The sequence below is a fragment of the Macrosteles quadrilineatus genome, unplaced genomic scaffold, assembly GCF_028750875.1.
Source record: "Macrosteles quadrilineatus isolate MER2022 unplaced genomic scaffold, UCM_ALF_1.0 Scaffold_9__3_contigs__length_116548681, whole genome shotgun sequence".
Lineage (NCBI taxonomy): Eukaryota > Metazoa > Arthropoda > Insecta > Hemiptera > Cicadellidae > Macrosteles > Macrosteles quadrilineatus.
Genome location: NW_026542602.1, coordinates 25245959 through 25273670, shown reverse-complemented (window position 1 = coordinate 25273670; position 27712 = coordinate 25245959). Strand labels below are relative to the sequence as shown.

General features: G+C 33.8%; 3 protein-coding genes and 1 long non-coding RNA gene across 4 annotated transcripts; 1 reads left to right on the top strand and 3 right to left on the bottom strand.

The window, feature by feature from the left end:
- Positions 1-5182: 5182 nt before the first annotated feature.
- On the bottom strand, positions 5183-9432 carry LOC129003901 (uncharacterized). Its single transcript, XR_008491656.1, has 3 exons — positions 9293-9432; positions 6542-6704; positions 5183-5338 (listed from the first exon to the last, which is right to left on the bottom strand). It is a non-coding gene; the product is annotated as an uncharacterized LOC129003901 (long non-coding RNA).
- Positions 9433-12109: 2677 nt separating this feature from the next.
- On the bottom strand, positions 12110-17627 carry LOC129002422 (uncharacterized). Its single transcript, XM_054430205.1, has 2 exons — positions 17513-17627; positions 12110-12472 (listed from the first exon to the last, which is right to left on the bottom strand). The coding sequence occupies exons 1-2, from the start codon at positions 17561-17563 to the stop codon at positions 12152-12154; spliced, it is 372 nt and encodes a 123-aa protein (XP_054286180.1). The 5' UTR covers positions 17564-17627; the 3' UTR covers positions 12110-12151.
- A 2246-nt stretch (positions 17628-19873) lies between these two features.
- On the bottom strand, positions 19874-21921 carry LOC129002419 (uncharacterized). The gene is made up of 3 exons (XM_054430202.1): positions 21820-21921; positions 20706-20729; positions 19874-20243 (listed from the first exon to the last, which is right to left on the bottom strand). The coding sequence occupies exons 1-3, from the start codon at positions 21868-21870 to the stop codon at positions 19923-19925; spliced, it is 396 nt and encodes a 131-aa protein (XP_054286177.1). The 5' UTR covers positions 21871-21921; the 3' UTR covers positions 19874-19922.
- Positions 21922-24863: 2942 nt separating this feature from the next.
- LOC129002420 (uncharacterized) lies at positions 24864-27473 on the top strand. The gene is made up of 3 exons (XM_054430203.1): positions 24864-24961; positions 26724-26747; positions 27114-27473. The coding sequence occupies exons 1-3, from the start codon at positions 24911-24913 to the stop codon at positions 27432-27434; spliced, it is 396 nt and encodes a 131-aa protein (XP_054286178.1). The 5' UTR covers positions 24864-24910; the 3' UTR covers positions 27435-27473.
- The last annotated feature ends 239 nt before the right edge of the window (positions 27474-27712 follow it).

The window sequence follows — 27712 nt, the reverse complement described above, 5'->3', positions numbered from 1 at the left end:
TACAGGTATAATCATCTCTTACTTGAATCTCATTGTTGTCACCATGTATCACTCGCCTAGTGGTAGTTTTGAACGCTTTTTTATCTACTTGACATGTGTCTAGTTTATTTAACTTCCCTGGGGTTAGATATTAATATAATCGGCACAGACCACAATGTGAATATACCGGTACTCAACCATAAGTGAGGCCAGTGATTTCAGGAACATTCTCCGCAGCCATGATATATTCTTCAGTGTCAATGAACCAACCCGTGGTCTATCTCCTTTAGACACTGTTCTTACCAATCTTGATAGCTGGAGATACATGGCCCATGTAAAGTGTAGATCAGATATCCGACCACTAACATGTTTTTTTTTAACTAGATCTACCTGAAGGTGTATCCAAAAACATGGTCTGCAGGAACCTGACTACTTAAATAATCCTGTCAAAACTGTAACTCACAGACAATTTAATGAAAGTAACTACTGTTACTTTCAATGTGTATTGACTGATCTGGCAGTAAAGTGGCTCTCTGAAATAGAATCATTTAATGCTGAACAATCCTTTGACTATTTCTTTGATAAGTTCAGAAAAGTTTTTGACTATTGTTTTCCCTTAAGAAATAAAACCTGCAGGACTGTGCCTCGATCCAGCCAAGGCAAATGCTGGGTGCAGTGTAAACAACTGGTACACACCTGAACTCTCTGCCTTTAAGAACTTTATCCTAGGTATCAGTGACTTATGCAAGAGTAACCCACAATTGCTGCCCTACCTCCGTGATCTCAGGAAGCATTATCGTTTGAAGGTAAGGGAGGCGAAGCAATTTGCTACTGCTACTGCCATTGCTACATCTCCAAATGCATGCAAGGCTGCCTGGAACTACATCAATAGGCATAAAACCCCCACTACTGTTCCTGCTAAAGACTTTTGCACTGCTGATGAGTTTAATTCATATTTTCTTGATTCTGTTGATGAATTAATCCTCTCTTGTAAACCTGATCCATCTGTTCCTTATGATTGCCTTAATTCTGTTCAATAATTTGTTCCCACTAATTTTTCATGGACACTGTTACTGTTGATAAGCTGCTTAGAGTAGTCAGTAGCTTTAAATCCTCTAAGAGTCAAGATTTTTATAACATATCTGAGTGAAAATTTAAAAACGTACGTTTTCATGTCCCTGGCCTTTTACTTCGTAGATACTGGATTTTTAGCTTATTATTATGTGTTTTAATATTTTTTGGGACGGGGGCAACATGTTACACACATTTATTTGGTTTTAAATAGGTTCTAGGTATTTTTTTCGTATTTTTAAAGTCTCGAAATTCACGACCATGACGTGTCCCTAGGGTACATTTTCCAACTTTCACACTGTTTTTAGACTAATTATTCATGCCGAAATATATAAAGCCATATTTTTATGTCATCAATGGTTATTAAACTTACAAAAAAGGAGCATATTATAATTTTATTGTCATTACAAACTGACTACCATGACAAAATAAGTCTGTCCCTCGATTTGGCGTCACGACCATTTGGGAAAAATTTTCAACTTTGGAGCACGACAGTGGCAAGCCTGGCGTCGATGGAGTCAGTTGGTTTTAGAGACTAGTTCGGGGTGTACGTCAGGATTGTAGTGCCGGTCGTTTCGAGTTGAAAGGAGGAATGACAAGATTAATAAAGGAAAGATTGTTTTTTGTAATTTTGGTGTGTCCATGACCGTACGTAGTCATTGATGAAGTAGACATGGTGTTAATTTTTGTTTATAAGATATTTCAATTGCTAGATTAACGTAGAAGTCCACTTTGTATCCTCGAACATGAGGTGCAGGGCTACCGCCAGAACAGAGCTAAATAACACGTAATTTCACGACCAAAGTTTCACGACCATCGCGGGTTTTTTCACGACCAATCCAACATTATGGATTATAGTGTGTTTGGTCGTGACAATAACTTTAATATAATTGTAAATTGAACAGTTTAGTTCAATTGAAACACATATTTTTATTATAACTAACAGGATAATTGAAGGATTGTTTAGAAATATTTAGATAATTCCAGACAATTCACGACCGTACCGCTTGTCCCTGACCATCACGTTTATGATTTATATCATAAAAATTTCAAAAATTAAAATATCGTCATATTTCAATTTTTTATACACAAAAGAAGCACACCTCTATACAAACATAACGATTTTTCGGGTCTCAGGTAAGTTTCTTCGGAGTTATACAAACTTAAAAAGATTTTATTGGCTTTTTTTCAATTTTTTGAGTTTTTTTATTTTTTTCTAGAAAGACCAAATATACCAAAAGCTCAGTGACCTTTTAATTGTATAATGGTCATAAAAGTAAATTAGTTTATAGCAAAACATAGTTATAAAAATAATATTAACTATTTTTAATATTCATTTAAACGTCCGTTATGGTCGTGACAGGATTTTGTGTTTTTCAACTAAAGATGCTCTTTTAAAAAGAAACTACCAAAGATATTGCGTTACCATGGACATTTTATGAAACTTCAAATGTTAATAATGAAATAAAAAAAATAATAAAAGTTTTGAAAAAAGGGGAAAAGAATTTGCAAAGTGCTTTTCCTGAAAACGTACGTTTTTAAATTTTCACTCATCTGTTGAGCTTTTAAAAAGATGGAGTCTTTCCTGAGGCTCTGAAGATTAGTAGGACTGTACCTGTGTACAAAAAGGGACCAAAGGACAGTACTGTAAGTTACAGACCAATATCTATCATCCCCATCTTTGGTAAGGTGCTTGAAGCAGTCATGTTAGAGCAGCTGTACAGCTACTTTGAGAGGCATCGCCTTATTGTGCCCGCTCAATTTGGCTTCCAAAAAGGAAAGTACACCGTTCAGGCTGTGGACTGTCTTGTTCAAGAAATCTTAAATGGTCTAGAGATTAGAAATTCTACTTCTGTTATAATGTGTGACCTATCCCGCGCTTTTGACTGTGTGTCACATAGTCTCCTGTTGTCAAAGCTCGAAAGGTACGGGGTACGAGGCGATGCTCTCTCATTGATTAAATCTTATCTTGAAGGGAGGTCTCAAGTTGTGACTTGGAATGGTAACTCTTCCAGTCCTCTGATGGTGAACAATGGAGTCCCGCAAGGGTCTATTATGGGTCCCTTCCTTTTTGTAATCTCAATCAATGACTTGTATCACAGTGTTGCAGGCAATGTCCTGCTATATGCAGATGATACAACTCTCTTTTCTAGTTACTCAGACTTTTCTGTATCTAAAGTTGCTGTGCAGGAATTATTAGATGTAGCTTCTATCTGGTTTCGCAACAATAAATTATGCCTGAACCAAGCCAAAACTCAAAACATCACTTTCAGTCTTTCTAGGGAACTGAGGGAAGAAAGCACTGTAAAGCTGCTGGGCTTCACCCTTGACCCTCAGCTTGATTGGAACGATCATATTGAAATCCTGTGTGGTAAGCTAAGTCGTGTAATCCATTTGCTCAGACGGTTGAAGGCTGACATGCCGTTTGAATTTGTTTGACTTGCGTACTTTGCTTTTGTCCATGCTCACATTCCCCAAGTAGCACAAATATGTATATAATACGTATAATTTACCTACCGGCATGGTATAGCTTTTGTATACAATCTGTATAGAAATGTATACAATACAGATTGTATCTGTAAATATGTCCCACCTAAATATGTATTATATGCATATTGTATAAGGATCCAACTACAGATATGATACATATTATACATCTGTATATAATCTGTAAATTTTGATAGAAATTGATGCATACCTTAAATGTATAAAATACATATTTTATACATAGATGATACATATTTGATGCCATATTAATAAAAAGTGGCTCAAAATACAATTGTCATAAAAATCAATATATAAAATTATATACATTGATTTTTACTAACAGTTTTCTTTGAAGGTATTTGTTATGGGAGGTGAACTATGTGTCATGAGGGTTGGTGTGTTGTATGATGGTAAAACAATATTTTAAGTCTTCATTAGGAATATGTGTTGTGTGATTTGTCAGGTAAATACATAATTGATCTAGTTTAGGGACAACCTACTGCTGTTCAGTAGTTTCATCTGAAGCAGGCCCGTAGGACCTCGGGGTACGGATCACATCCGAAGCTCCTAAGGTGAACCAGAGGGGCCCTAGTGAAAGTCTAGAAGGGGAAAGAGCACCTATTACAGTTACTACATCATTACAATACAGTATGCAAAATGTAATGTTATATTGTTGGTGTAGGCTAGCTATCAGCATTTATTTTCATATCATAATCAAACCAAAGAATGAGAGAATTATGCAATTTTTGTAGACTTCCTTAAAAATGGTAGCAGCCACAAAAAAACAAATGATTTTACCTTTAAAGAATATGTGTTTTAATGAAGTAGGGAAGATAAAGAATATGGCAACTACCTTAACAAATATTAGACCAAGACAGCTTCAAATTTTTTTAATTATCGTACATTGAAGATTATTTGAGAAAAACTTATTAAATTACCTTGATGAGAATAGGTACCACTTAACAAGCATTTTGGATAGTGCATTTATTTGCATAAAAAAGTAAATAATATGTTAATTATTATATTAGTGTTTATATTACCAAGCATTATTCAGCTGATAATAATTAATAGTAATAACTATAGTTCGGCCGCTTAGAAAACGACCTCCTCCAGCATTGGTTTAGCATTAGCGCGCAGGTCGTTTTCTAAGCGGCCGAGCTATAGCTTGAATGTTAAGAAGATTAAGTTGAAATAGTTTAGAAAAATAACCTATTATTAATAATAATACAGTATGATTATAACAACTGAAAGTGTAAAAAAAAATACGAACTCACTTCTCACAACTGATGAATAATTTCTAGTTTTTTTAACTGAATCTTATTCTTACATGAAAATGTTGTTTTTTTTAGTTTTCCATTTTCCCTGTTGTTTATTTAATGTGAGAAAACAAGAAGGCTAGGCTCAACAAATAATAATAGATTTTGTAGTAACTTTTTAGACCTATTCTAAATTGTGCACAAAAAATACTTGCACAGTAAAAAAACAAAAAATAAATGCACAAAAATAAAAAAAATGAGTAAAAATATTTGTTCAGATGTGATCACAAGTACCCTAATACATTCAAGTATAAAAGTTGTTTTTATAAAATTGTTTCTGTTGTTTATTAACACACTTTTTAAAGGAACATATAAATGAAACAATGAAGAAATGTCAAGAAAAAACTATTTAATTGATCATCTGCGGTAGGCCTAAATTTTTATTTTTGACATAAATCCTTGTTCCTGCTTGGCGTAACCATTCGCTGGTTTTTTCTCAAATGTTGTGAGATCGAATGAGGACGGGTGTTGTTGACGAACTACACCTGAAACAAAATTCACACTTGTGTCAATGTCTGTATTCCTGTGTATAAGGTAATATTAGGGTACGCACAAGATTCACGCTTAGAGCAACATATCTTTTGGTAATCAATCCTTTGTTTTCTTGATGGCAAAACTTAGATTAATTCATTTTTAACGTTTTCATTTTTAACATTTTTTTAACACGTTTAGTGCTGACTACATCAATTTATGTAGTCGCGACATGAGCAGCCTACATCAATTGATGTAGTTGCGCAACCCCCCCTACATTAGTTCAGTATGCGCTCAGCCATTGCCGGGGAACGTTAAAATCGTTGCTAGCCCGTAGCTTAGAATGTAAGCTTTATTTTGGTGTAGGTTGGTACTAAAATTTCCCGTAAAATCCCGTCTGACAATGCTTTTGTACCGGTTTTGGGGATTTTCTCTCTTCAAGCCATATTACAAAGCCACTGACTACTGATCCAGGCAGTGCTGCTACCTTTGGGTGTTTTAGGGAACTACGTTCAATCTCGGGGTAACGTAGTACAATCGCCCCTGCTCTTTTGTTTTTCGTCAGATTGAAATATTTGAATGCCAATTGCGTTTGCTGTTGGTACGGCACCGCGCCAGGGCTTTGCCGCCATTGGCGAGCGCCTGTTGGAATGCCTGCCGCACTGAACGTGTTAAGCAAAATCGTTTCTTTTTGAGCTAAACTAACAAGTTGCAATCAAGAAATCAAAGTATTGAAGAGGTTTAAAGAGTACAGTGCAGAAAAAAAGGATAGGTACGGTACATTCTACAGACAAAAAATGTGTGTAACATCATAAATTAATATCATATAGCCTATGATAATTAATTATAAGATGATAAATTAATATAATTAAAATCCATTGATCTAGCCCCTGAACCTTTTTATTGACTAATAATTGTTACGTAACTTTACGCCATACTGCTAAAAATGTATGTAAAGAATAACAAGATGTTTCGCCAGAATGACATTTTCAAGTGGGGGTATGAAGTAAATGTAGGCTACTGTATGACGTATATGTACATACCAATTATTAGTTAAATAATAAAACCTATGATGGTAAAAACAGGGTTAAAAAATAAATTACTTACTTTGGTTGAGTTGACTTTAGGCTATAGAAAAATAAATAAATGTCAAATATAGGCCTATCATTGAAAGAATAAATAAAAGTAACATTATAAACCAAATGTTAAAAACTTACGGCAAATCAACTGCACCAATGCAGAGTTCTGCAGACTCCACTTCTTTCCTCCTCTTCCTTCCCAACTAAATTCTCTCGCAAGCTCATTTTTGAATAGTCTTACAAGGATCCGTCTTGTTGAGTCCTCAACACTGGCCCCGCCAACCGTGCGAAGATAACTGACCTGTAACACATTATAAAAATGCTTAACTCTTCAACCTCTATTACTATTATATTAGTTTAACAAGTCTGGTGTTTTATAAAAAGCATTTTTGTTTAAAAGTACGGTATGTTATTATTTTCAACAAGGACGGCAGAAAAGTTTAAGTTTACAAATCTGTTTGTAAGAAGCTTTGATTATAGGACCTTCATTTATAATAAACTAGTGTAGGCCTAGCCTACATGTTGCTCATAATCGGGCAAATGCAAAGAAGTAAAGTAGTGTATTTGGGCCCAGCATTTAGAAAAAGAAACGTTCGAGATTCCATACATTATTTAGCACAACAAAATCAACAGTGGCGTAACAAATCTTTACGGGCCCCCCTGTAAACTTATTTTTTGGGCCCCCCTCTTATGAGTTAATTTAAGACCACCGATTCAACATAGTGAATCGCCCTCCCCCTCCCCCCAGAGCTATTTTAGGACCACCGATACAATGATCAAACAGATTAATCATAAAAAGAGTGGTACCCTAAACAAATTAGTGGGTCTCTCTGCCCAACGCCCCCCCCCCCCCCCCCCCAGCTCACGGGCACCCCACATTGCGGCACAGAAAACGTACTACTATACCCAGAATGCCAACCGCATGGTAAAAAGCATTAAGCGGTTTGAGAGAGCTTTGCCTGTCAATCCGTAGGCAGCGCCACCAGCGTTGCCATGCAATAGCATAGCATTTTTTTTTTGGCCAACTCGTCAATAACTTAACATCATCAAAGTTCATTTTCAGATTTACCTACATCACTTTCTGTACACATCATCATTTAGGCCTAAATGATTTTAATGACCGTAAAAACTAGGCTACTTATTTTAGGAACTTTTTGTAACACTTTTACCTTACGAATCTTTTATGTCGCCCTCTTTCTAAAATCACTGCCATTTGGTTTTTTGCTCATTTCACAGAAAAAGGGTGTGATATTACAACGTAAAATAACATTCTTCAAACGTAAATAAAATCATAAGCAAAAACACGGCCAGTATCTTTACTTGCTAACAAATTGATACTGTAATAAGTTTCTCGCCATTTGACAAAGCAACTGACATTGAGTATAATGAAAAAAGGACATAACAAATTAATAGCCTACAAATAAAGACAGACGATTAAGTATAGTTAATGATAGGCCTAATATACAAACAGTGGCAGTGATGAGTCATGAGTGGAAGACGAAGTGAGGAGGTTTCAGATATTTTCCAATTAGTGTCTGTTACTAGCGCACCCAACAAAACAAAAAAAAACTCTTGCGCCCCTGGACCAGGGCCCATTTTTAACCGCGGTACTGGGTAGGCCTAAGTTAAAACTTTCATCCCTAGAAGAAAGACAGCTGTGATGTCATAGGCATATTTGATATACATTTTGATAGCGTTGTTACCCTTCAAAGTGCCATCTATAAATAAATCGTACCCTAGGCTATTATGTGCCAAGCCTTGATAAAAATTACTAAACGTAGGTAGCTGCGATGTTGTTTCATAAGTTAGACGTAAGTTAATCGTAAACAAAAAAAAACATACCGGTAGCTAAACCTAACCTAACCATAACCTACTGATCGCAAACGCGGCACCTTAAGTTATTTGTTTGACATTTCCTTTCGATAGTTTTGAAGGACGTAGGCCTAATTATAAAGCTGCAGCCTTCTGGGGTTACAGTTCCGCAGAGAACCTGCGATCTTATTAAGTTATCAGATCAATAACAATTTATCAATATTTTTATAAATATTAACATAGGCCTAGGCCTAAGTTTAGGCCTAGTTAACTTTAATATTGCATTGACTTTAATTTTCCCAGTTAGCTTATACATTAAGTTATAGGCCTAAGAGGCTAACTTTATGTTTTCTTTTGTTGCTTTTTCATTAAATAGGTTAGGCTATATTTGGCTAGTAAGTTACCGTCTCAGGCTTATTTTGTTTGTGGTTAAATATGCTTATAGGCTAGTTAATATCGATAGAAAGTAGGCAAAACAAATCATATGTCAATTTGATATTTACATTGGGAAGAAGAATAAACATTTAATTTATCTTACCAAAGATATTTATCATTAAGTCATCCATCTGTTCACAGATCACAGGTTCTCTTCGGAACTGTAAGTTAAGTTACCCCCTTCTGGTCTTAAAATATTCATCTGCCTACAAGACTAGGCCTGAATTTTAACATAAACTTACCAATTAACATCATTTTCAGTCTTAACTGTAAGTTAGGCCTAGGCTAACTTATGACAGGTTCTAAGTAACTTAGGCATAAGTTTAGCTACGGTATTTGTTAAGTAGACCTAGGCCTAGCTTGTCTCCAAGCTAAATTAGTTCAGACCAAGGACATATTGCAATGAATTAGGTCTAGGTTATCTCCTGAAGTTGGCTTCCTTAGTTTTGTAAACTACAGCCTAATTTTTCCCTAAAGAGCCTCCATCCGTAGAGTTTTTAAGGGGTTAGGAAGGCTATTGTAACCTATTTCCACTTATAAAGTATTTAAATTAGATTACCACCATTCGAGTTATTAACAAAACATATGCTAAATCTCTTAATAACTTACAATACGGTAACGATAATAATTTGTGTAACTTACCAACTCAAGTTAGTCGAATCGCCACTGAAGTTAAAAAGTCGAAGATGTAACGCAAATCTTAAAGAATATAAAGTAAAAAGTAACTAATAGACCTAATTAATAATAAGTAAATAATAACAAAACAACGAATTCTTCCCGTGTAACACTGAAAATCAGAAGTAGATGCTCTAGTCTACACACAGCCACAAGGACAACGTTTGTTGTGAGTTGTGAGACAAAGACATTAAGACAACAGACAAGACGGACAAACAATATGGCGGTGGCGGATCGGATGCTGACCCCCGCTGTTTTGCTCCCATAATGCATCAGCGAACATCGTCGAACCTAAGAAAACGCAGAGACTCGGGTATCTCGCGCGGCAGAATATTTTGTTCATCATCTATGAATATTATAGTACAGTATGTGTTACAAATACATTTTACACAGGATGTTGAAAAAATGCAGGGAAATAAATAAAACACTACAATTTCTTTCGTATTTTTCTATTGATATAAAACACATATATTATCTGTATCATCAATACCTTTACTTATTTTACTGCATTCTCGAAAGTTAATTTATGCCCTCAAAACAACATTTAGGTGAAAATTTACACTTTGTTTCTTCATTTTACAGTATTTTATGCAAAATTTATTTTGGATGAAACCGTATTTTCATATTGGTATATAATATGTATATTATCTGTATCATTAATACATATACGTTGGTTATACCTTAATCCCGAATATTTACGTATTATATACATTGCTTGCTACATGGGTCTGTATGGCACTAGGCTCTGGGGTCACTCCCCTGGAGTCAAAAAGTCCTCAAACTACAGAAGAAAGCTGTCAGGGTCTTGTGTGGAGTCCATCAGCTTGAGCATTGTAAACCTCTGTTTGTTCAGCATGGTATAATGCCTGTACACAATGTATTTATTAACCAATGCCTGTTAGAGATTAAGAACAATGAATCAGCTTTTCCATTGGTTAATAATGTTCATCCTTATAGCACTAGGATCAATGAAAATATTTTTAGAGATAGAGTTAGACTAGATTTAACTCTCAACTGCTTTCCTGTTGCAGGAATAAGGTTCTACAATGCCTTACCCATAACTGTGAAACAACTCTTGCCGAACAAGTTTGCGACCACACTAAAAGCTTGGGTGCTTGCCAATCCATTTTATTCAATAAAAGAGTTTTGGAATGCACAGCTTGTAACTATTGGGTTGAACCCACAGTAGTCCAGTAGAGGTATTACAAAATTGTAAATTTATTTATTTTTCTCTGCCTTGCATGGCTTGCAGCATGTAGTTTTCATCTTTTTTTATTTTTAGTTGCATGCATTGCTTTGCATGTTTTATATTGATTGAGATCCTGCATGTGTTTATTTCAGCTTTTAATTTAATTTTGTTAGTCAAGAATGCAAGAATGAAGCTTGGCATGTTATTTATTATTTATTGTATTGTTTGACGTAGCCTATTGTCTTGTATGAACTGAATGGCCAAATAAATCATTTGAATCAAATTTGGTTTCAAGGTGTAAGGCGGGATAAACTTGAATGAGTTTCCATCATTTTTGACCCTAAAAACATAAAATTTCCCAATTTCTCTCTAGGTCATTTTAAAGAGCTTGAAATACAATCAATTTAGTATATCAAAGTGTTTTTGTACGGTTGGTTATTGAGAAAATTCAAAAAGTTTTAAATTTTATGTCCCCCATGTTATTCTTAAAGAGAATATTGTAAAATGTTGTAGTTAGTTTGTTTAGTGATATATTTTGATCAAACTTATTTATTAATTTGAAATTAATAATTTATTAATTATTTTTTACTAAGCTGATACTATAAATTTTACTAATAAACAAACTTTTATTACCCTCCCTGTAGCAGCAAACCTAGGTACTTTTTAAACCTAATGGAATTTAAATTGATTTAATTAAAAATCCAATCATAAATAATAGAAATTCGCCTAGTCTGCAGGTTTGCTGTGGCGGGGTAGGGGATAATTACAAAGCTCAAATATATTTCTCTAAATTGTAATAGCTATTTACATTACAAGTGTAGTAAGAGCGTTTTTACATCACGCAGGTGAATGTTGTGCAACGAGCGGAAGCGAGTTGCATAATTCTCCTAAGAGATGTAAACACGCTCTTGCGCAACGTGTAACGTACAAGATTTTACCTGACCCGACAATATACATGGGTTTACGTACAATATTTTTCATTATCCATTTCACTCATCGTCTAACAGTAACGTTCTTTTACAAACAAAAGCTAGGTTAGGAAAATACTTTAAAGCATAACAATAATATTCAAGCTCACTGCTGATTTCTAGCGTTGAACGTCGATGCCTCCATAGAGGTATATTTTTTAAGTTAAGCACTCAATGTTATTTAAATGGGTTTCATTACATCACCGAGTGAGTTTTTTTCAACTTTACATCACTCGAGAAGTAAGGAAGTTGTATACATCACGCTTGGGATAGGGAAGTTTAACATGGCGGGTTAGGTAAAGTTTATTAAATTTAGATATAACATCAACTGACATAAGGTTTAAGAATTATTTCTGTAGTTCTGTTGGTTTTTGTTTGAATGATTTCTCTTCAGGAAAAGACAAACATATAATATTAGTATAATCTTTATGACATAGCCTTCTAAACAACTGAATTGCAAAATAAATCTTTTTCATCTATGGATATTGTAAGGAAATCTTAAAATACCTACGTATCACACGTGGAAATTTAGTATTTGTTAAACTAAATAAGGTTTGTTTAATATTTGTTAAACTATACATACCGGTAGCTCTGCCAAGTTCTATTGGAATTTAAATTCAAAGGCAGTTTTACTACTTTTTTTGTTATTTAATGATCAATCTCAAACATTTACAAGCATCCGCAGGGCTTGGGGGCAGCAACCTTAGCCTCGTAGCTGGTGGAAGCAGAGGAGGTGTTGTCAGAGGCAGACACAGACTTCTTGGTCTTGGTGGCCTGGACCTTGTTGCCGAAAGCATCAGCGTATTTGTAGCTGTCGCTCTTAGCTGAACCTTCCCTGGTGCTGGCAGAAGCGTCTTGCTCAGTGGTGGCCTTCACGTATTTGTTTCCATAAGCATCAGCCACAGCCAAACTCTCGGCACCTTCAGAAGCTGCAGACTTAGCTGACTTGTACTGAGACTGGTCAGACTTCTTCTCTTGGACCGAAGCAGCCTGAAATATAAATAAAAAGTTTTTGTTAGGTCAACGGTTTACGTTTTTACACCACTACTATTGTACATGTGGCTCAAAATCGCGCAATTGCAAAGAAGTACAGGAGTTATTTATAAACAAATAACTTGTTTAAAAACTAATAACAGTCATAATTTTCAATGATTTTTAAAAGAGTCAACTAAAACATTATTAACTAATGGAAATACTCACAATTTACATAACAGTCCTATTCCAGTTTAAAGGGTTAATTTTTAAAAATCAAACTGTCCATGGACGGGAAAAGGTAAGCTTACAATTTAAGTCAAAGTAAAAAGGCTGTCAGCATTTATGAAGTACCGTACCTTATTTATTTAGCCAATTTGTAGACAATAAAGTGTAGGCTACTTTAAACTATACAGGACAGAGTTAGGCAAAAACTGGCAGAACTCTGAAATGTTGGTTATTTATCATAGGCTTACTCATATGCTAAATCCTTAAAATAAGAATTTAATAACTAATAACTTATATCATCAAACACAAACCAAAATCCAAAACTATACACATTCTTAATACAACATTGATAATTTACACATTGGCTGTTTACAATTAACATATGTTCTTCTTCTCACTATTAATTTTTGCTTCGCAACGGGAAAAATCTGTTTCATAATCATTGGAACAGATTTATAATAAATAATCTATCATAAAGTTTAAGATTAAATAAACCTACTACTTAGTTGTTTTGATATTTTGGATCAGCTGTCTAAAATTGTTAAATAGGCATTTGACAGTTCTGGTTGTTTACATTTAAATGTCAAAGCAAATGTAAACATTGTGAATTTTCTCATGCTTCCATCACGGCCTCCTTTAACTACAGGCCGCGGCCAGCGAGAATTGGCAACGTCGCACTGAGCATTAACTCCCGGCCATTTCACCATTACGGTAGTACGAAACTAGTGGTCGCGGTTTAAATATACTGCATTTTTACACCCTTACAATTGAGATAAAATTTTGAAATTTCGTACAGAGCTAGGGAATAAACCCTTCATGCCAATGGTATGGTTTTGAAAATTAAAATTTCATTTGGTAGTGCATATATATATTTTTAAAATTAACACATTAGAAAAATTTTGGAAAAATGAAGTGAAAAAGTTAGTTGCCTACTAAAATTGTTGTTTGTTGGTCAGAGAAGTTTCGTCTGTGAGAAAGTTGTAGATAATTAAATATGCTTTAATGTTTGTATTTAACTTTTCTTTCTATCATGCTTAGTTTTGTTAAAATTTTGGGTTGAACAGAGTGACCAAGTCTCAGTTTTATGGCGCGGCGCGGCGAGTAGCGCTGCTCGCAACTGTAGTGTAGTATCGCATAGCTAATAATTAATTAATGTAGGCCAACTGAATTATTTCAAGCATTTTAATATGCCTTTTGGTTATCCACAAGAATATTACTTTTGTATCAAATACTGCACGACTTAATGTCTTCATAATTAAATACCGTAGTCTAAAACAAAAATTCCTTTTCCTTTTAGTTTTATTAATTTTGCTGTAGTTTATTATGAATTTTAAGTATGTGTTTTATTTACACTTTATTATGAAGTACTATGAGAAATAAAAATATTACTTCATTCATTCTGTTATTGCGCAACCATTAATATCTAATCCATTGATAATATTCTTGCAACAGACAATCGGAAGGCGGGGATACCGAAAACTTTTAATTTAGCGCTCATCAACCAATAGTGGCGTGGCGACCACCATATTCATTGAATTAGGTGGAATTAGCGAATAACTAAAATTAGCGACAACCTGTACCTTAATTAGCGAGCAGTTGTTCTTCTGTGTTGGCTGGTTTTTAGTGACAGTGGTTTTTATGTCAGATATCGATATTTTAGAAATAGCTGAAACTGTTTGTATTTGTGGAATAAATAATTTGAAGGAAATAGTACCAAAAATTATTTTGAGAATGAGCAATATGTTTGTTAAATATCTACACGAAAGTAAAAAATACCAAAATAATAGCCACTGTAAAAATAGAAAAATGTCAATCCTTTCTTGAATAAAATAATTTTATTTATTGTTTTTGTCAATTTTTACTTCGTATAGTAAACATCATCATTCCAATGATAAAACAATAGCTTACATAGAAGCTGTAACTAAATAAAATTGTAGATAGGATTTAAATTTTAAGTGTTTAACAATTAATAAATCATAGTGTAAATACGTAGAAGAGACGGAAGAAAACTACAATCATACGCCTACGTTCAATGTACCGTAAAAGGTTTTAATAAATATTGTATTACATTCTTGGATTGACACGAAAGCCTCGTATAATTATTTACTTCTTTTCCTACACATCAGTGTTATCAGATATAAAACATCTAAATTAATAGATAATTCGCGTGCTTGTTCCAATCCTCCGCGGCGCGAGCGCGAGCATTCAGTGGTGTAGCGTAGCAGTAGCCATCCAGCCATCCGATGCGGTGTTGCCACTTCGAACGCCGCGGCCTGTAGTTAAAGGAGGCCGTGCTTCCATTGAGACCAATTATTATTAATATTTAATTTTTGACAACAGCTGGAGTTTCAAAACAATGTTTGTTTCTCGTGTTAATCTTATGGAGAAATACAAAACTTTAAAGGACCCAAGAGCCTCACTCTCTAATAATTTCCTTAAAAAGAAAGTTTCCTGCACAACTTCATGTTACGCTCTTTCCAATGACACCAAAAACATGTCAATCAGTTCAGTAGTTTCGGAGGAGTAATTGTCACAAAAATCCTGCTTGCGTATTAAACAAGTAACTAGTGTCCCTGTTGCTCGAAATCGAGCAATTGCTGAGTATTACAGGCTTTATTTTAAAACGAATTTCAACCAAGTCAGCAAGTTTGCAGCAAACTGTTAAATTAGCAAACTTATTGACTGTTTACAATTAACATATGCTCTTCTTCTCACTTTTGATTTCTGACAACAGCTGGAGTTTCATAACAATTTTCGTTTCCAATGTTAATCTTATGGAGAAATACAAAACTTTAAAGGGCTCCATGGCCTCACTCTCTCATTATTTCCCTAAACAGAAAGTTTCCTGCACAACTTCACGTTACGCTCTTTCCAATGACACCAAAAACACGACAATCGGTTCTGTAGTTTCGGAGGAGTAATTGTCACAAAAAATCTGCTTGCGTATTAATATATAGAATAGATAGAATAGATTTCTGCTACGGTGCCTAGAGGGAATTGTCCATAGACAAACCATATATTAACTGCAACTAATAAATGCATTTGTGTCAGCATACATTAAAGGAATAAATTTGTCGAAGGTAGGCCTACATAGAGTGTTTATACATTTTACATTAGAATAAATACACTGTTTCATCCTTGATCATTTTTCTGAAATCGGATTCTAATAATTACCAGTATCTATTGCATGAAAAATAATTAATTTACAGAAATTTACAGATTGCTCTATTGAGCTTTCATTTTATTTTTTTATACATCCCAAATAGCTAGTATTTTAAAATTTAATGTTTTATTATGTAATATGCAAATTATCTCATTAAAATTAAATTTTTTCCACAAAAAAAAAATTACAGAAATAAATGTCTAATAACGACAATAACATGTTTCTGAGGAAGCAAAAAAACTATGAGAAATATCTCATGCTCATAAAAGATACCCACAAAAATGTTTTTTTAGTTTTCAAAGTTGTTAAGTAAAATATTCACCACAATATTTTAAGCTATACCATATCAAGATTGTATCCTTTTAATTTTTCACTATGTATATTCATTCATGCTAAAAAAAACTCTCTTTTTACAGATATACTGAAACATGCTGCTGTTTGAATTACTTTTACCAAATAACCAATCACTTTTACACTAATATATTTGTATTACGGAAAGTAAATAAAGATACGTCTTATAACACTCAAAACATATATTTACGCTTCTCACAAGACGGTAAATATACAATAGATGGTAAGTGATGATCGATTTCGATTGGACACTCCAATCATCATCAGACCCAATAGGCGATTGACATTCGCCTATTGGGTCTGATGATGAGTGATTGGGTGATTGGAGTGTCCAATCGAAATCGATCACCACTTACCATCTTTTGTATATTTACCGTCTTAAGCGTAAATATATGTTTTAAGTGTTATAAGACGTATCTTTATTTACTTTCCGTAAATTTATTAACACGTACAATGCTGATCAAGAAGTTATTTATATTTTTATTGTAACACCTCCCTTGGAAGATGTCAATAACTAACCATTTAAACCATTTTAGACATCGCAAATTAAGTTTAATTAATTTTAGCGAATTTCCCTATAGGGAAGTAGCTATTACCGTAGGTGGCACGGTAGGACCTAGGCCTGGGACTAATTTACTTTTTCCATTTTGATGTCTCCAGAGGCCAAAAACACCATTCGTTCAAATTTTAATATATATGTATATATAAAATATACACGTCCATGAACGCGAAAACTTGAGTAATTTATGTCCGATTTTGATGAAACTTGAATGAGTTTGCGAACCAGCATGATCGAATCATGGAAACGGGGTTTTACTGGGTAAGAAATGGTTTTTCTCATTTTTGACCCTCAAAACACAAAATTTCCCAACTTCTCTCTAGACCTTTTTGAAGACCTACCTTAAAAAACAAATAATTTAGTATATCAAAGTGTTTTTGTACAGTTATGGTAACGGAGAAATTTCAAAAAATTGTAAATTTAAAATTCCCATGTTATTCTTGTCGAGAATATTGTAAAATGTTGTAGTTTGCTTGTTTATGGATATATTTTCATCAAACTTGGTAAATTTATTTATTTTATACTAAGCTATTAATATTTTACCAACGAATACACTTTTTTAGTTTCCTTGTAGCAGCAAACCTAGGTACTCATTAAACCTAATGTTGTTTAAATAGATTTAATTGAGATTAAGACAAATGGAAATTCGCTTGGTCGGCAGGTTTACTGAGGCGGGGGTAATATGTTTCCTTTGCATTTTTATTATATTTACAACATTATGTAATTGATCAATTTAAATATATTTTCAATTACTCACCAAGGCAACGGAGAGAAGGGCGAAGAAGGCAACAGCTACGGCAGTCCTCATGTTGAGATGTGTGTAGATTGATGCTGTGGAGATGTTGATGAGGTCTTATATACACCTACTGCACCTGTTCATCAGACCATGGTAATGTACAGTCGTTGCAATCAAGTAGAAGCGATTAATAGCAATCTCTTATAACCACGTTTAGCCCAGAGCATATTTTAAGGAATTTCCACTGGGTGACAGTGGTGCCGGACATACTGGGAAGGTCAGGGGGTGTGGATAACATTAGATAGCATTAGAAACATAACATACATTTGTAGAGTTTAAGAAAGCTTACGATTCCATTCATAGATTATCATTAGATTCTCAGACATTTCGGACTCCACCCAAAATTAATAAAACTTATAGAATTTACCTTGACAAATACCTTCAATAAAATTAAATTTAGAGGAGAAATATCAGAACCTTTCCTGGTCAAAACTGGTTTGAGACAGGGAGATGGCCTTTCACCACTTCTTTTTAACACTGTGCACTTGAATACATTATGAGGGAATGGCTTAAAACAAACCCAAAAAATATTACAGTTGGAACAAAAAAAGATGACATAAAGTTAAACTGTTTAGGATTTGCTGAGGATCTGGCTCTTCTAGCTAATAACATCCAAGAAACCAAGCAACAAATAAAATCACTTCAGGAAATAGCCCAGAGCATAGGTCTAAAAATTTCTTTTGAGAAAACTGAAAAAAATGTTAACAAAATCACCATTGGCTAACAAAATCAAAATTGGAGCGCATTGCATCAAAATTGTAGAAAATTTCAAATACTTAGGTGAAGTTATAACATACAATCTTAAAGAAAATCCATCATGGCAAAATAGAATTATTAAATTGATCAGAATGCAACATATTACTAAAAACCACGATTACTAGAAAAATACCGGTATGGATCATAAACATAAACAAATGACGTTTTTGGCCCAAAAATAAACATTATTTAGCATTGCTTAAATGGAACTGCCAAATCATATGTTCAATGCTATTAGTATAGGATTCGGGCCAACAACGTCATTTTGTTTATGTTTATGATCCATACCGGTATTTTTCTAGTAATCGTGCTAAAAACACATACAACAAAAAATGCCTATCAATAGCAACAAAATTACAAAATTATCAACAAAAAATACAAAACAACAAAATTATCTGTAGCAATAGATAAAATAATGAAAATAGAAAGAAGAATCATCAGAACATGTATAAACAAAAAATATCAAAAAGATGGAGTTTGGAGACTGGCCTCAAATAAAACTGTATATGAGGAAATAGAGCCATTGACAAGTATAATTAAAATGAAAAGAATTTCATTCATTAGACATCTTTTAAGGACATACCGGAAAATAGAATAAGCAAGAAAATAATTGACAAGTCGTGGAATAGCAAGAGTGACTTTAAGCCGAGTGGACTGTAGATAAATATATGCCGATGCTTGATATGAAATCTGTGCGTGCATACCTTCAATTTGAGACCTCAATCACGAAAATCGGTTGGGTAGAAGAGCCAAACGAACTCGGAAAAGATAAACCACATTTTTAAAATCATATACTAATTCACAAACCAACTCATCGCTAATGTAGGGGTTACTAAAAATATTACATAAGTTTTCCCCAAGTATTCCTAGAACAAGCCTTCAAACACAACTTCAAATGTTATTTTAGTTGGATCATAGATAAAACTCCCTTAGTAGATTTCCCATCCTTATGAAACAGCTGAAGCCAATTTTATTGTTAGTTCTGTCCGGTGTACTGTAGATGTCGTGTTTTATTTCACCTCCATTTCATTCAGCGGTTGCCAGAGGCCTCAGCCCTGGGAGGGGATCTGACTTGTAGCCTCAAAAGAATTTTTGTTCTCTTGAAAATTAATTTAACTGGTAATGTGTTGGGGATTTTGATAATTAATATCATATTGGTTGTAGTGTTTTATTGGTTAAATGTTTTGTCATTTTAATTTCAATTTTTGAGATTTTTCATATAAAAGTTGGAGGATGTTTGTACTATGGGTTGCTCATCTCGAGAATTTGCTTTGGATATAAATTATTCATTAACAACAACCATGTATAAGGTCTGTATGGACACCCATGTATAATTGTTACTACAGCTTCCTTCTTAGCACCGTACTTGTTGTGGGTCGGCTAATGTCCTGGTTAGCTTCCACAAGATAAGCCTCTTCAAACAGGGGTTTAAGTGTACTTGCTGATACGCACACATACCTCTTGAATAAAATTCTTACTATTCTGGCTTCAGCCTCTTATTGGGCCAATTGTTGCTGACTCTCGAACTAACCGCTAAGCGGTACACAAAGAATGCAAATTTCCACATAATAAAAAGAAAACTTGTTTATTGTTCCATTATTACATAATCAAACATTTACAAGCATCCACAGGGCTTGGGGGCAGCGACCTTAGCCTCGTAGCTGGTGGAAGCAGAGGAGGTGTTGTCAGAGGCAGACACAGACTTCTTGGTCTTGGTGGCCTGGACCTTGTTGCCGAAAGCATCAGCGTATTTGTAGCTGTCGCTCTTAGCTGAACCTTCCCTGGTGCTGGCAGAAGCGTCTTGCTCAGTGGTGGCCTTCACGTATTTGTTTCCATAAGCATCAGCCACAGCCAAACTCTCGGCACCTTCAGAAGCTGCAGACTTAGCTGACTTGTACTGAGACTGGTCAGACTTCTTCTCTTGGACTGCTCCAACCTGAGATAAAGTAATTGATATTGAAAGCTGTTGTTATAGAATAGAGTACATTGCTATCCATTATTTTTTTATTGCAATCCATCTATAGTATAAACTGGACTTGACAGTTGACAATAGGTCGGTAGGCCTATCTCCTACCATGACACAACTGAGTAGGGCCTACTGTAGTACCAGTGTATAAATGTAACAAGTGCAAACAGCAGCAAAACAAGTAGGCCTTTTGAATTCCAAAAGCATTATAGTATATTTACTGTTAACAGTTTTTGTAACCAGTAATTTATACTTGTATCACAAATTTTAACTTTTTTTTTTATTTTAGCTTGGCCTTACTAACCTGTTGTTTAAAGATATTTTGATTAGGATTTAGGATACCTAAAACCTGGCTTGTGCAGGACTTGGGAGTAATGAATTTGTTCATACACTAACCAGCTAGTATTACCACTATGATAAAACACAACTTACGCAAGCGGCAGAAGCAGGAGCCAACTGTAACAGACAAAAGGTACAATTTTTAAGTCATTACTCAATACATTTCATGTTAACACAGAGCAGTAAGGAATATCGGATACACTTGCCATGGTGTCTAGGACAGAGTCCCCGCACCACCCCCTTTGCCTACATATTCTACAACGCTCAAGCCTTTATGTGCCCTGTGCGATAGGAATTTCCGCACAGCGCTTGCCATTCACAAGGGCTCTTACTTCACAAGTATATTTCCACCACCGGCATACCAGAGCTGAAAGCGTCCTGTTGTTCTGTAAGTGTATTTCATCTGTACCTTACTTAAATCTGTGACGTAAATAAATCATTGAATGAAATACATATAGCTAAAACAATAAATTACTGGTACAGGTAGCCTACTTAAATATGTAAATAAAAGTTATATAGATCTTAAAATAATTCTTAGATCCTAAAAAATGTTTGAAAGATATACATTAGGGTACCTATAGCTGCAGACACTGGGATGTGATAGTGTTCGCAAATCTCTAAAAGTTCCAAGAGAGTAAGAGATTTTTTTGTTATTTAAGGATTACTGTATAAAGTTTTAAATGTTTAATGTTTCCTAATATACAGGTGTCCCGGAACTCTCTACCAATATTTTAGGGCATTTTTCCTGGGTAAGAAACATACCTAAATATAATATTTAAATTGTCCGGAAGTCCTTAGTTACTCACACAGCCGCCATTTTTTTTTTTTGTTATTAATTTTTTTCTAAAGAATGGTTAAACATACGAAATGGAAACTTCACACAAACATTTATGACAACTAGACAAAGCTACAAAAAAATTATGACGATTTTCAAATTCTTAAAACAAAATGGCGGCCATTTAAAGTTTTGTGTCTTAAATAACTCAAAAACCGTTGATTTTACAAGCTTGGTTAAAATATTCATTTTTATATTACTTGAAATTCACTCTAACCTATTAATCTTTTCAAGTTTAAGGTGTCAATTTACTTACATATCCCAGGAGGTTTATTTATCGAAAATGCATAGGTAAATCTCAAGACTTTTTAAAATTGTGTAAAGTCAGTTCAAGTATATCAATAAATAAATTTTTTTAATTTTAGTACGTACCAGAGCGATGGCGAGAAGAGCGAAGGAAGCTACAAGTACGGAGGTCCTCATGTTGAGATGCTGGAACAGATAACTGATGCCTGGTGTATGTTGGTGAGGGTCTTATATACTCATCCAGACACACACAAACAAATGCCACTTGCGCTCATCTTGCGTTAATAGTCTTTCTCAGTCATCAACAGCAGTTTTGGTTCTCAACCTTTTCCCGCTTTATTCATCGTGATATTATTTTGTAAAAAGATATTTAAAACTGAACCTATAGTATGCTAGCACCCCTTCTTAAAAAAGCACCTTCTTATTTAAGTTGTGAAATTTCGAATAGTTTTCAAATAAAACAGCTGGAATGATACCATATCGGTGAGTGCCAAAATCTATATGGCGTCAAACAAATGTCTTGCGAATCCGCCTCACGGGCCCTCAAAGTTTCAATGTAATCCTTATGGAAGCAGTATTTGACACAAAACAATGGCATAAGATCAGCCGGTGACTTTTGAATGAAGTAGATCAAGAAATAGCTGATCACATTTTTTTACGGATATTAGAACAGAAACTGTATAGATCATAAATAATATAATCTAATGACGAAATTAGCCTGAATTGTATACTAATGGCCTTAAAATCTTGTTTGGACGTTTATTGACAGTTCCATTTTGAGTAATAAAACAAACATGAGTCCATCCAACTAAATTAACAGTTGAAGTTGTGTTTGGAGGCTTAGTTCTAGGCTTACTTGGGGAAACCTTATGTTAACTCCTTATGTTATATTAGCGATGAATTGTTTGTGTGAATTACAATTTGTAGTATATGATTTAAAAAATTTGGGTTTTCTTTTCCGAGTTTGTTAGTTCTTCTATCTGACCGATTTTCATGATTGAGGTCTTAAATTGAAAGTATGCACGCACGGATTTCACATCAAGCATCGTCATATTTATCTACTGTATTACTTGACCAAAAAACACATAAATTTGATTTATTTTTTATTTCTTACTTCAATTTAAGATGTATTTCGCCATTTATAATTATATAATTTGGTCTAAGAACCTTCAGTGAAATACCGGCTTTTATTTAACGCAAGGTGAACAATCAACATGAAAATTATATTTTATAAGGGTTTTCTATGATTAAAAATCAATAGCTTCAGTATTGTTTATGTTTTTTGTATGTATTAGATTAGCCTGTATTAGATTTAAGCCGTCGTGTTTTGGCTGAAATCGCTGTGCTTCCTAGTTGTCCTTGTTGGTCTTGACAAGATGGAACTATTTGGTATGTAGCGGCATTTCAAACACATCCACAATTATTCAAGGAAACCAGCATATGGAAAATATGTAAATTTTGTTAACGTGTATGGTTTTCATTCAAACTAAATCATCGCTTTTTTTATAAAAGCTAATATTAAAAATTCTGTTTTTCTCAAGTAAGCCAATCACATAAAAAATCAACTAAGACACTATTATTTACAAAGCCATGTAAATACATAAACTTTGTTCGCATTAAAACATGTGATTCTGTTCTTAAAATATCCCACAAGATTCATATACTAACTAGAGGACCCATGCTGCTTTGCAGTGTTAAAATAAATGTCATACCCGAGAAATAATTAAATTTAGGATTTTTGATTGAATAATACATTATCTTAAACATAACTAAATCAAACGATCAATAGCTCAAATTAGCCTATAATTTACTGATCATTTTGAGGCTAATCTAATACATATAAAAAACATAAACAATACTGAAGCTATTGATTTTTAATCATAGAAAACCCTTATAAAATATAATTTTCATGTTGATTGTTCACCTTGCGTTAAATAAAAGCCGGTATTTCACTGAAGGTTCTTAGACCAAATTATATAATTATAAATGGCGAAATACATCTTAAATTGAAGTAAGAAATAAAAAATAAATCAAATTTATGTGTTTTTTGGTCAAGTAATACAGTAGATAAATATGACGATACTTGATGTGACATTTTTGCGTGCATACATTCAATTTGAGAACTCAATCATGAAAATTGATCATATATCAGAGAAGATCGATCAGTAGCAGAGAACAAACTCGGAAAAGAAAAACCAAATTCAACTCCCATAAGAAATATATGGGGAGCGAATTTCGTTTTGTATTAGCCGAGTGGGACTGTAGATATATATATGCCGATGCTTGATGTGAAATCCGTGCGTGCATACTTTCAATTTAAGACCTCAATCATGAAAATCGGTCAGATAGAAGAGCTAACAAACTCGGAAAAGAAAACCCAAATTTTTTAAATCATATACTACAATTGTAATTCACACAAACAATTCATCGCTAATATAACATAAGGAGTTAACATAAGGTTTCCCCAAGTAAGCCTAGAACTAAGCCTCCAAACACAACTTCAACTGTTAATTTAGTTGGATGGACTCATGTTTGTTTTATTACTCAAAATGGAACTGTCAATAAACGTCCAAACAAGATTTTAAGGCTATTAGTATACAATTCAGGCTAATTTCGTCATTTGATTATATTATTTATGATCTATACAGTTTCTGTTCTAATATCCGTAAAAAAATGTGATCAGCTATTTCTTGATCTACTTCATTCAAAAGTCACCGGCTGATCTTATGCCATTGTTTTGTGTCAAATACTGCTTCCATAAGGATTACATTGAAACTTTGAGGGCCCGTGAGGCGGATTCGCAAGAGATTTGTTTGACGCCATATAGATGTTGGCACTCACCGATATGGTATTTGTCACCATGCAAAATTTGAAAACAATTGCTTCAGCCGTCTAGGAGTAGTTTGCGTATAATGAAATGCATAAGAGTCGACGTATAAGAGCTTCGCTCAATAATATGTGAATGAATGTCCTAGAGCATGCAGCTAGTATAATTAAAGGGAAATCTATTTAAATTTGGTAAAATTCAATTAGTGTTGCCAAAGATGAGTTGTACCTGAACTGTTTGATTGTTCACAGCTATTAGTCACTGGAAACATTAGCCTGATGATGGTAGATGATCAGATGATGAACAGATGGTGTTGTGTGTGTGTGGTTGAGTATATAAGACCCTCACCAACATACATCAGGCATCAGTTATCTGTTCCAGCATCTCAACATGAGGACCTCCGTACTTGTAGCTTCCTTCGCCCTTCTCGCCATCGCTCTGGTACGTAAAAAGAATATATTTTATGAACAATAAAACATAAGCAAAATTAAATAAACAATGTCAGCAAATTGACACATAATAATTTATAAATAAAAAACTTTTTTAAACAAAACGTTTTTAAACGCCCTAAAAAGTAGAAAATAATTTACAAATAATTTATAAATATGTTGAGAGAGTATAAATACTTGTACGATTTAAAACGAAAAACGTGGGGTACATGCAATAGATAATTTACAATTACCTTCACCTACTGAACTAATGTATTATTATCAATTAATTGCATGCACCTAACGTTTTTCGTTTTAAATCGTACAAGTATTTATACTCTCTCAACATATTTATAAATTATTTGTAAATTATTTTCTACTTTTTAGGGCGTTTAAAAACGTTTTGTTTAAAAAAGTTTTTTATTTATAAATTATTTTCTATTTTTTAGTTTTTTAATGCGTGAGGATGTTAAATCTATTTCAAGCATCTATATCAGATTAAGACAAAGGCATGTGGGAAATCTAAGGTTTATTTGAGTTTCTTTTCATATAATTATGTATTAGATTGAATGTATGGCCTACCTACTAACTAAAAATATATCAATCTATTTAATTTATTGTTTACTTTATAGAACATTAGATAAATAACAATTTTACATTATTAACAAACATCTTTATATCTGCAATCAGATTGTTTATCTATATTTTGAAATGTTTGTATAAAGAATCTCTTGGGAGCATAACCTGTACCTCTTAACCTCTGCTCTTTGAACTGTCAAATTTAAGTGTTTACAGCTGACTTAAATTAATTGATATATTTATTTACATTCTTTCAAAATGTAAACATGAAAAATTTGGAAGCCCATGGGGCGTAGCCCAAGGGAAATATGAAAATTAAATGATATAATATTGCATTGTCATGCATTTGTGAGCTATGTTTCAAATTTCAAGTCTCTAGCTTATCGGGAACATCGTCTAAAATTGATATCAAAATTTGTAGGAAAGCGAGCTAATAAAAACAAGCCCATGGGGCGTAGCCCGAAAGGAAATATGAAAATTAAATGATATAATATTGCAATGTCATCCATTTGTGAGCTATGTTTCAAATTTCAAGTCTCTAGCTCATCGGGAAGTATCAAAATTTGCAAGAAATCGATTTAATAAAAACAAGCCCATGGGGCGTAGCCCAAGGGAAATATGAAAATTAAATTGTATAATATTGCATTGTCTTCCATTTGTGAGATATGTTTCAAGTTTCAAGTCCCTAGCTCATCGGGAAGTTAGTCTAAAATCGGTTGCAAAATTTGTAGCGGACAAGAAAGTGACCTAATAAAAACGTTTTAAAATATCCCACTACTTGTACACTTTTATGAATTTGAATAAGGAAAACTACATAAATTGCAGTAACTTTTGAACTGCTATTTTTACGAGAGTTGGAGGTTGTGCCATTTTGTTAAAGGTTACAAAGGCTCTACATACTAAATTGTAGCCAAAATAGTCAGAGCTAATATTGTTTGATTATCTTTGTATCTTTTCACAATAACAGATATTATACGTAAGAGGACACTCCTAGAATGTTTGAATACACCCTAATAACTATAGTAATTATAGTTAACTTTATCTGATATTATATTTTAGAATATGACGATTCTTTAAAATGACCTTAGACTGTTTCTTGAGATATTTAAGATGCTCATGATTGTTTTAGTTATATTTGATTGTTTCACTTTTGAAGTGTATTAACTTACATATTCTGTTCATTTTTTCTGTTACAGTTGGCCCCTGCTTCAGCCGCTTGTGTAAGTTGTGTTTTATTGAGCTGGTTTGTGTACGAATAACTTAATTTTTACAAGTATCATGTATCCTGATCACAATATTTTTACAAGTTTTGAAATATTTATGATTGGATGATCCTTAAATAACACAAGACTTGAAATTGTAGCAAATTATGAAAGTTTAAAAAGTCAACTAAAAAACTTCTAAAATCCATGTTGTAAAAGATAGTTTAATTCAGTGGATATACTACTTTTTTTACTTTAATTTCAGACCTGCTTCAGTCTTTCATTCTTCTGGATATGTTTTATTGTATTTTTAAAAATCAGACATTTAACCCTTTTAATGTTATTTGGCAATTCCGAGGCTATAATCTACAATGCCTTTTTTAGGTCGGAGCAGTCCAAGAGAAGAAGTCTGACCAGTCTCAGTACAAGTCAGCTAAGTCTGCAGCTTCTGAAGGTGCCGAGAGTTTGGCTGTGGCTGATGCTTATGGAAACAAATACGTGAAGGCCACCACTGAGCAAGACGCTTCTGCCAGCACCAGGGAAGGTTCAGCTAAGAGCGACAGCTACAAATACGCTGATGCTTTCGGCAACAAGGTCCAGGCCACCAAGACCAAGAAGTCTGTGTCTGCCTCTGACAACACCTCCTCTGCTTCCACCAGCTACGAGGCTAAGGTCGCTGCCCCCAAGCCCTGTGGATGCTTGTAAATGTTTGATTATGCAATAAAGGAACAATAAATAAGTCTACTTTTTACTGTGTGGAAATATAAATCCTTTTCACAGGGCTTTGTGATTTATTTGAGGGTTTTAGCAATGGCAAAAAGCCTATTTTTTTGTGAATGAATTTTAAATTCTGTTTTAACAACAAATTTTACATTTTGTATTCAAACTGGACACTTTGACAATCATATCATCAACCACCATTATGAATAATTTTCAATTAATATTTATAATCATTTGTGATCTGCTGCAATTAAGAATAAGAA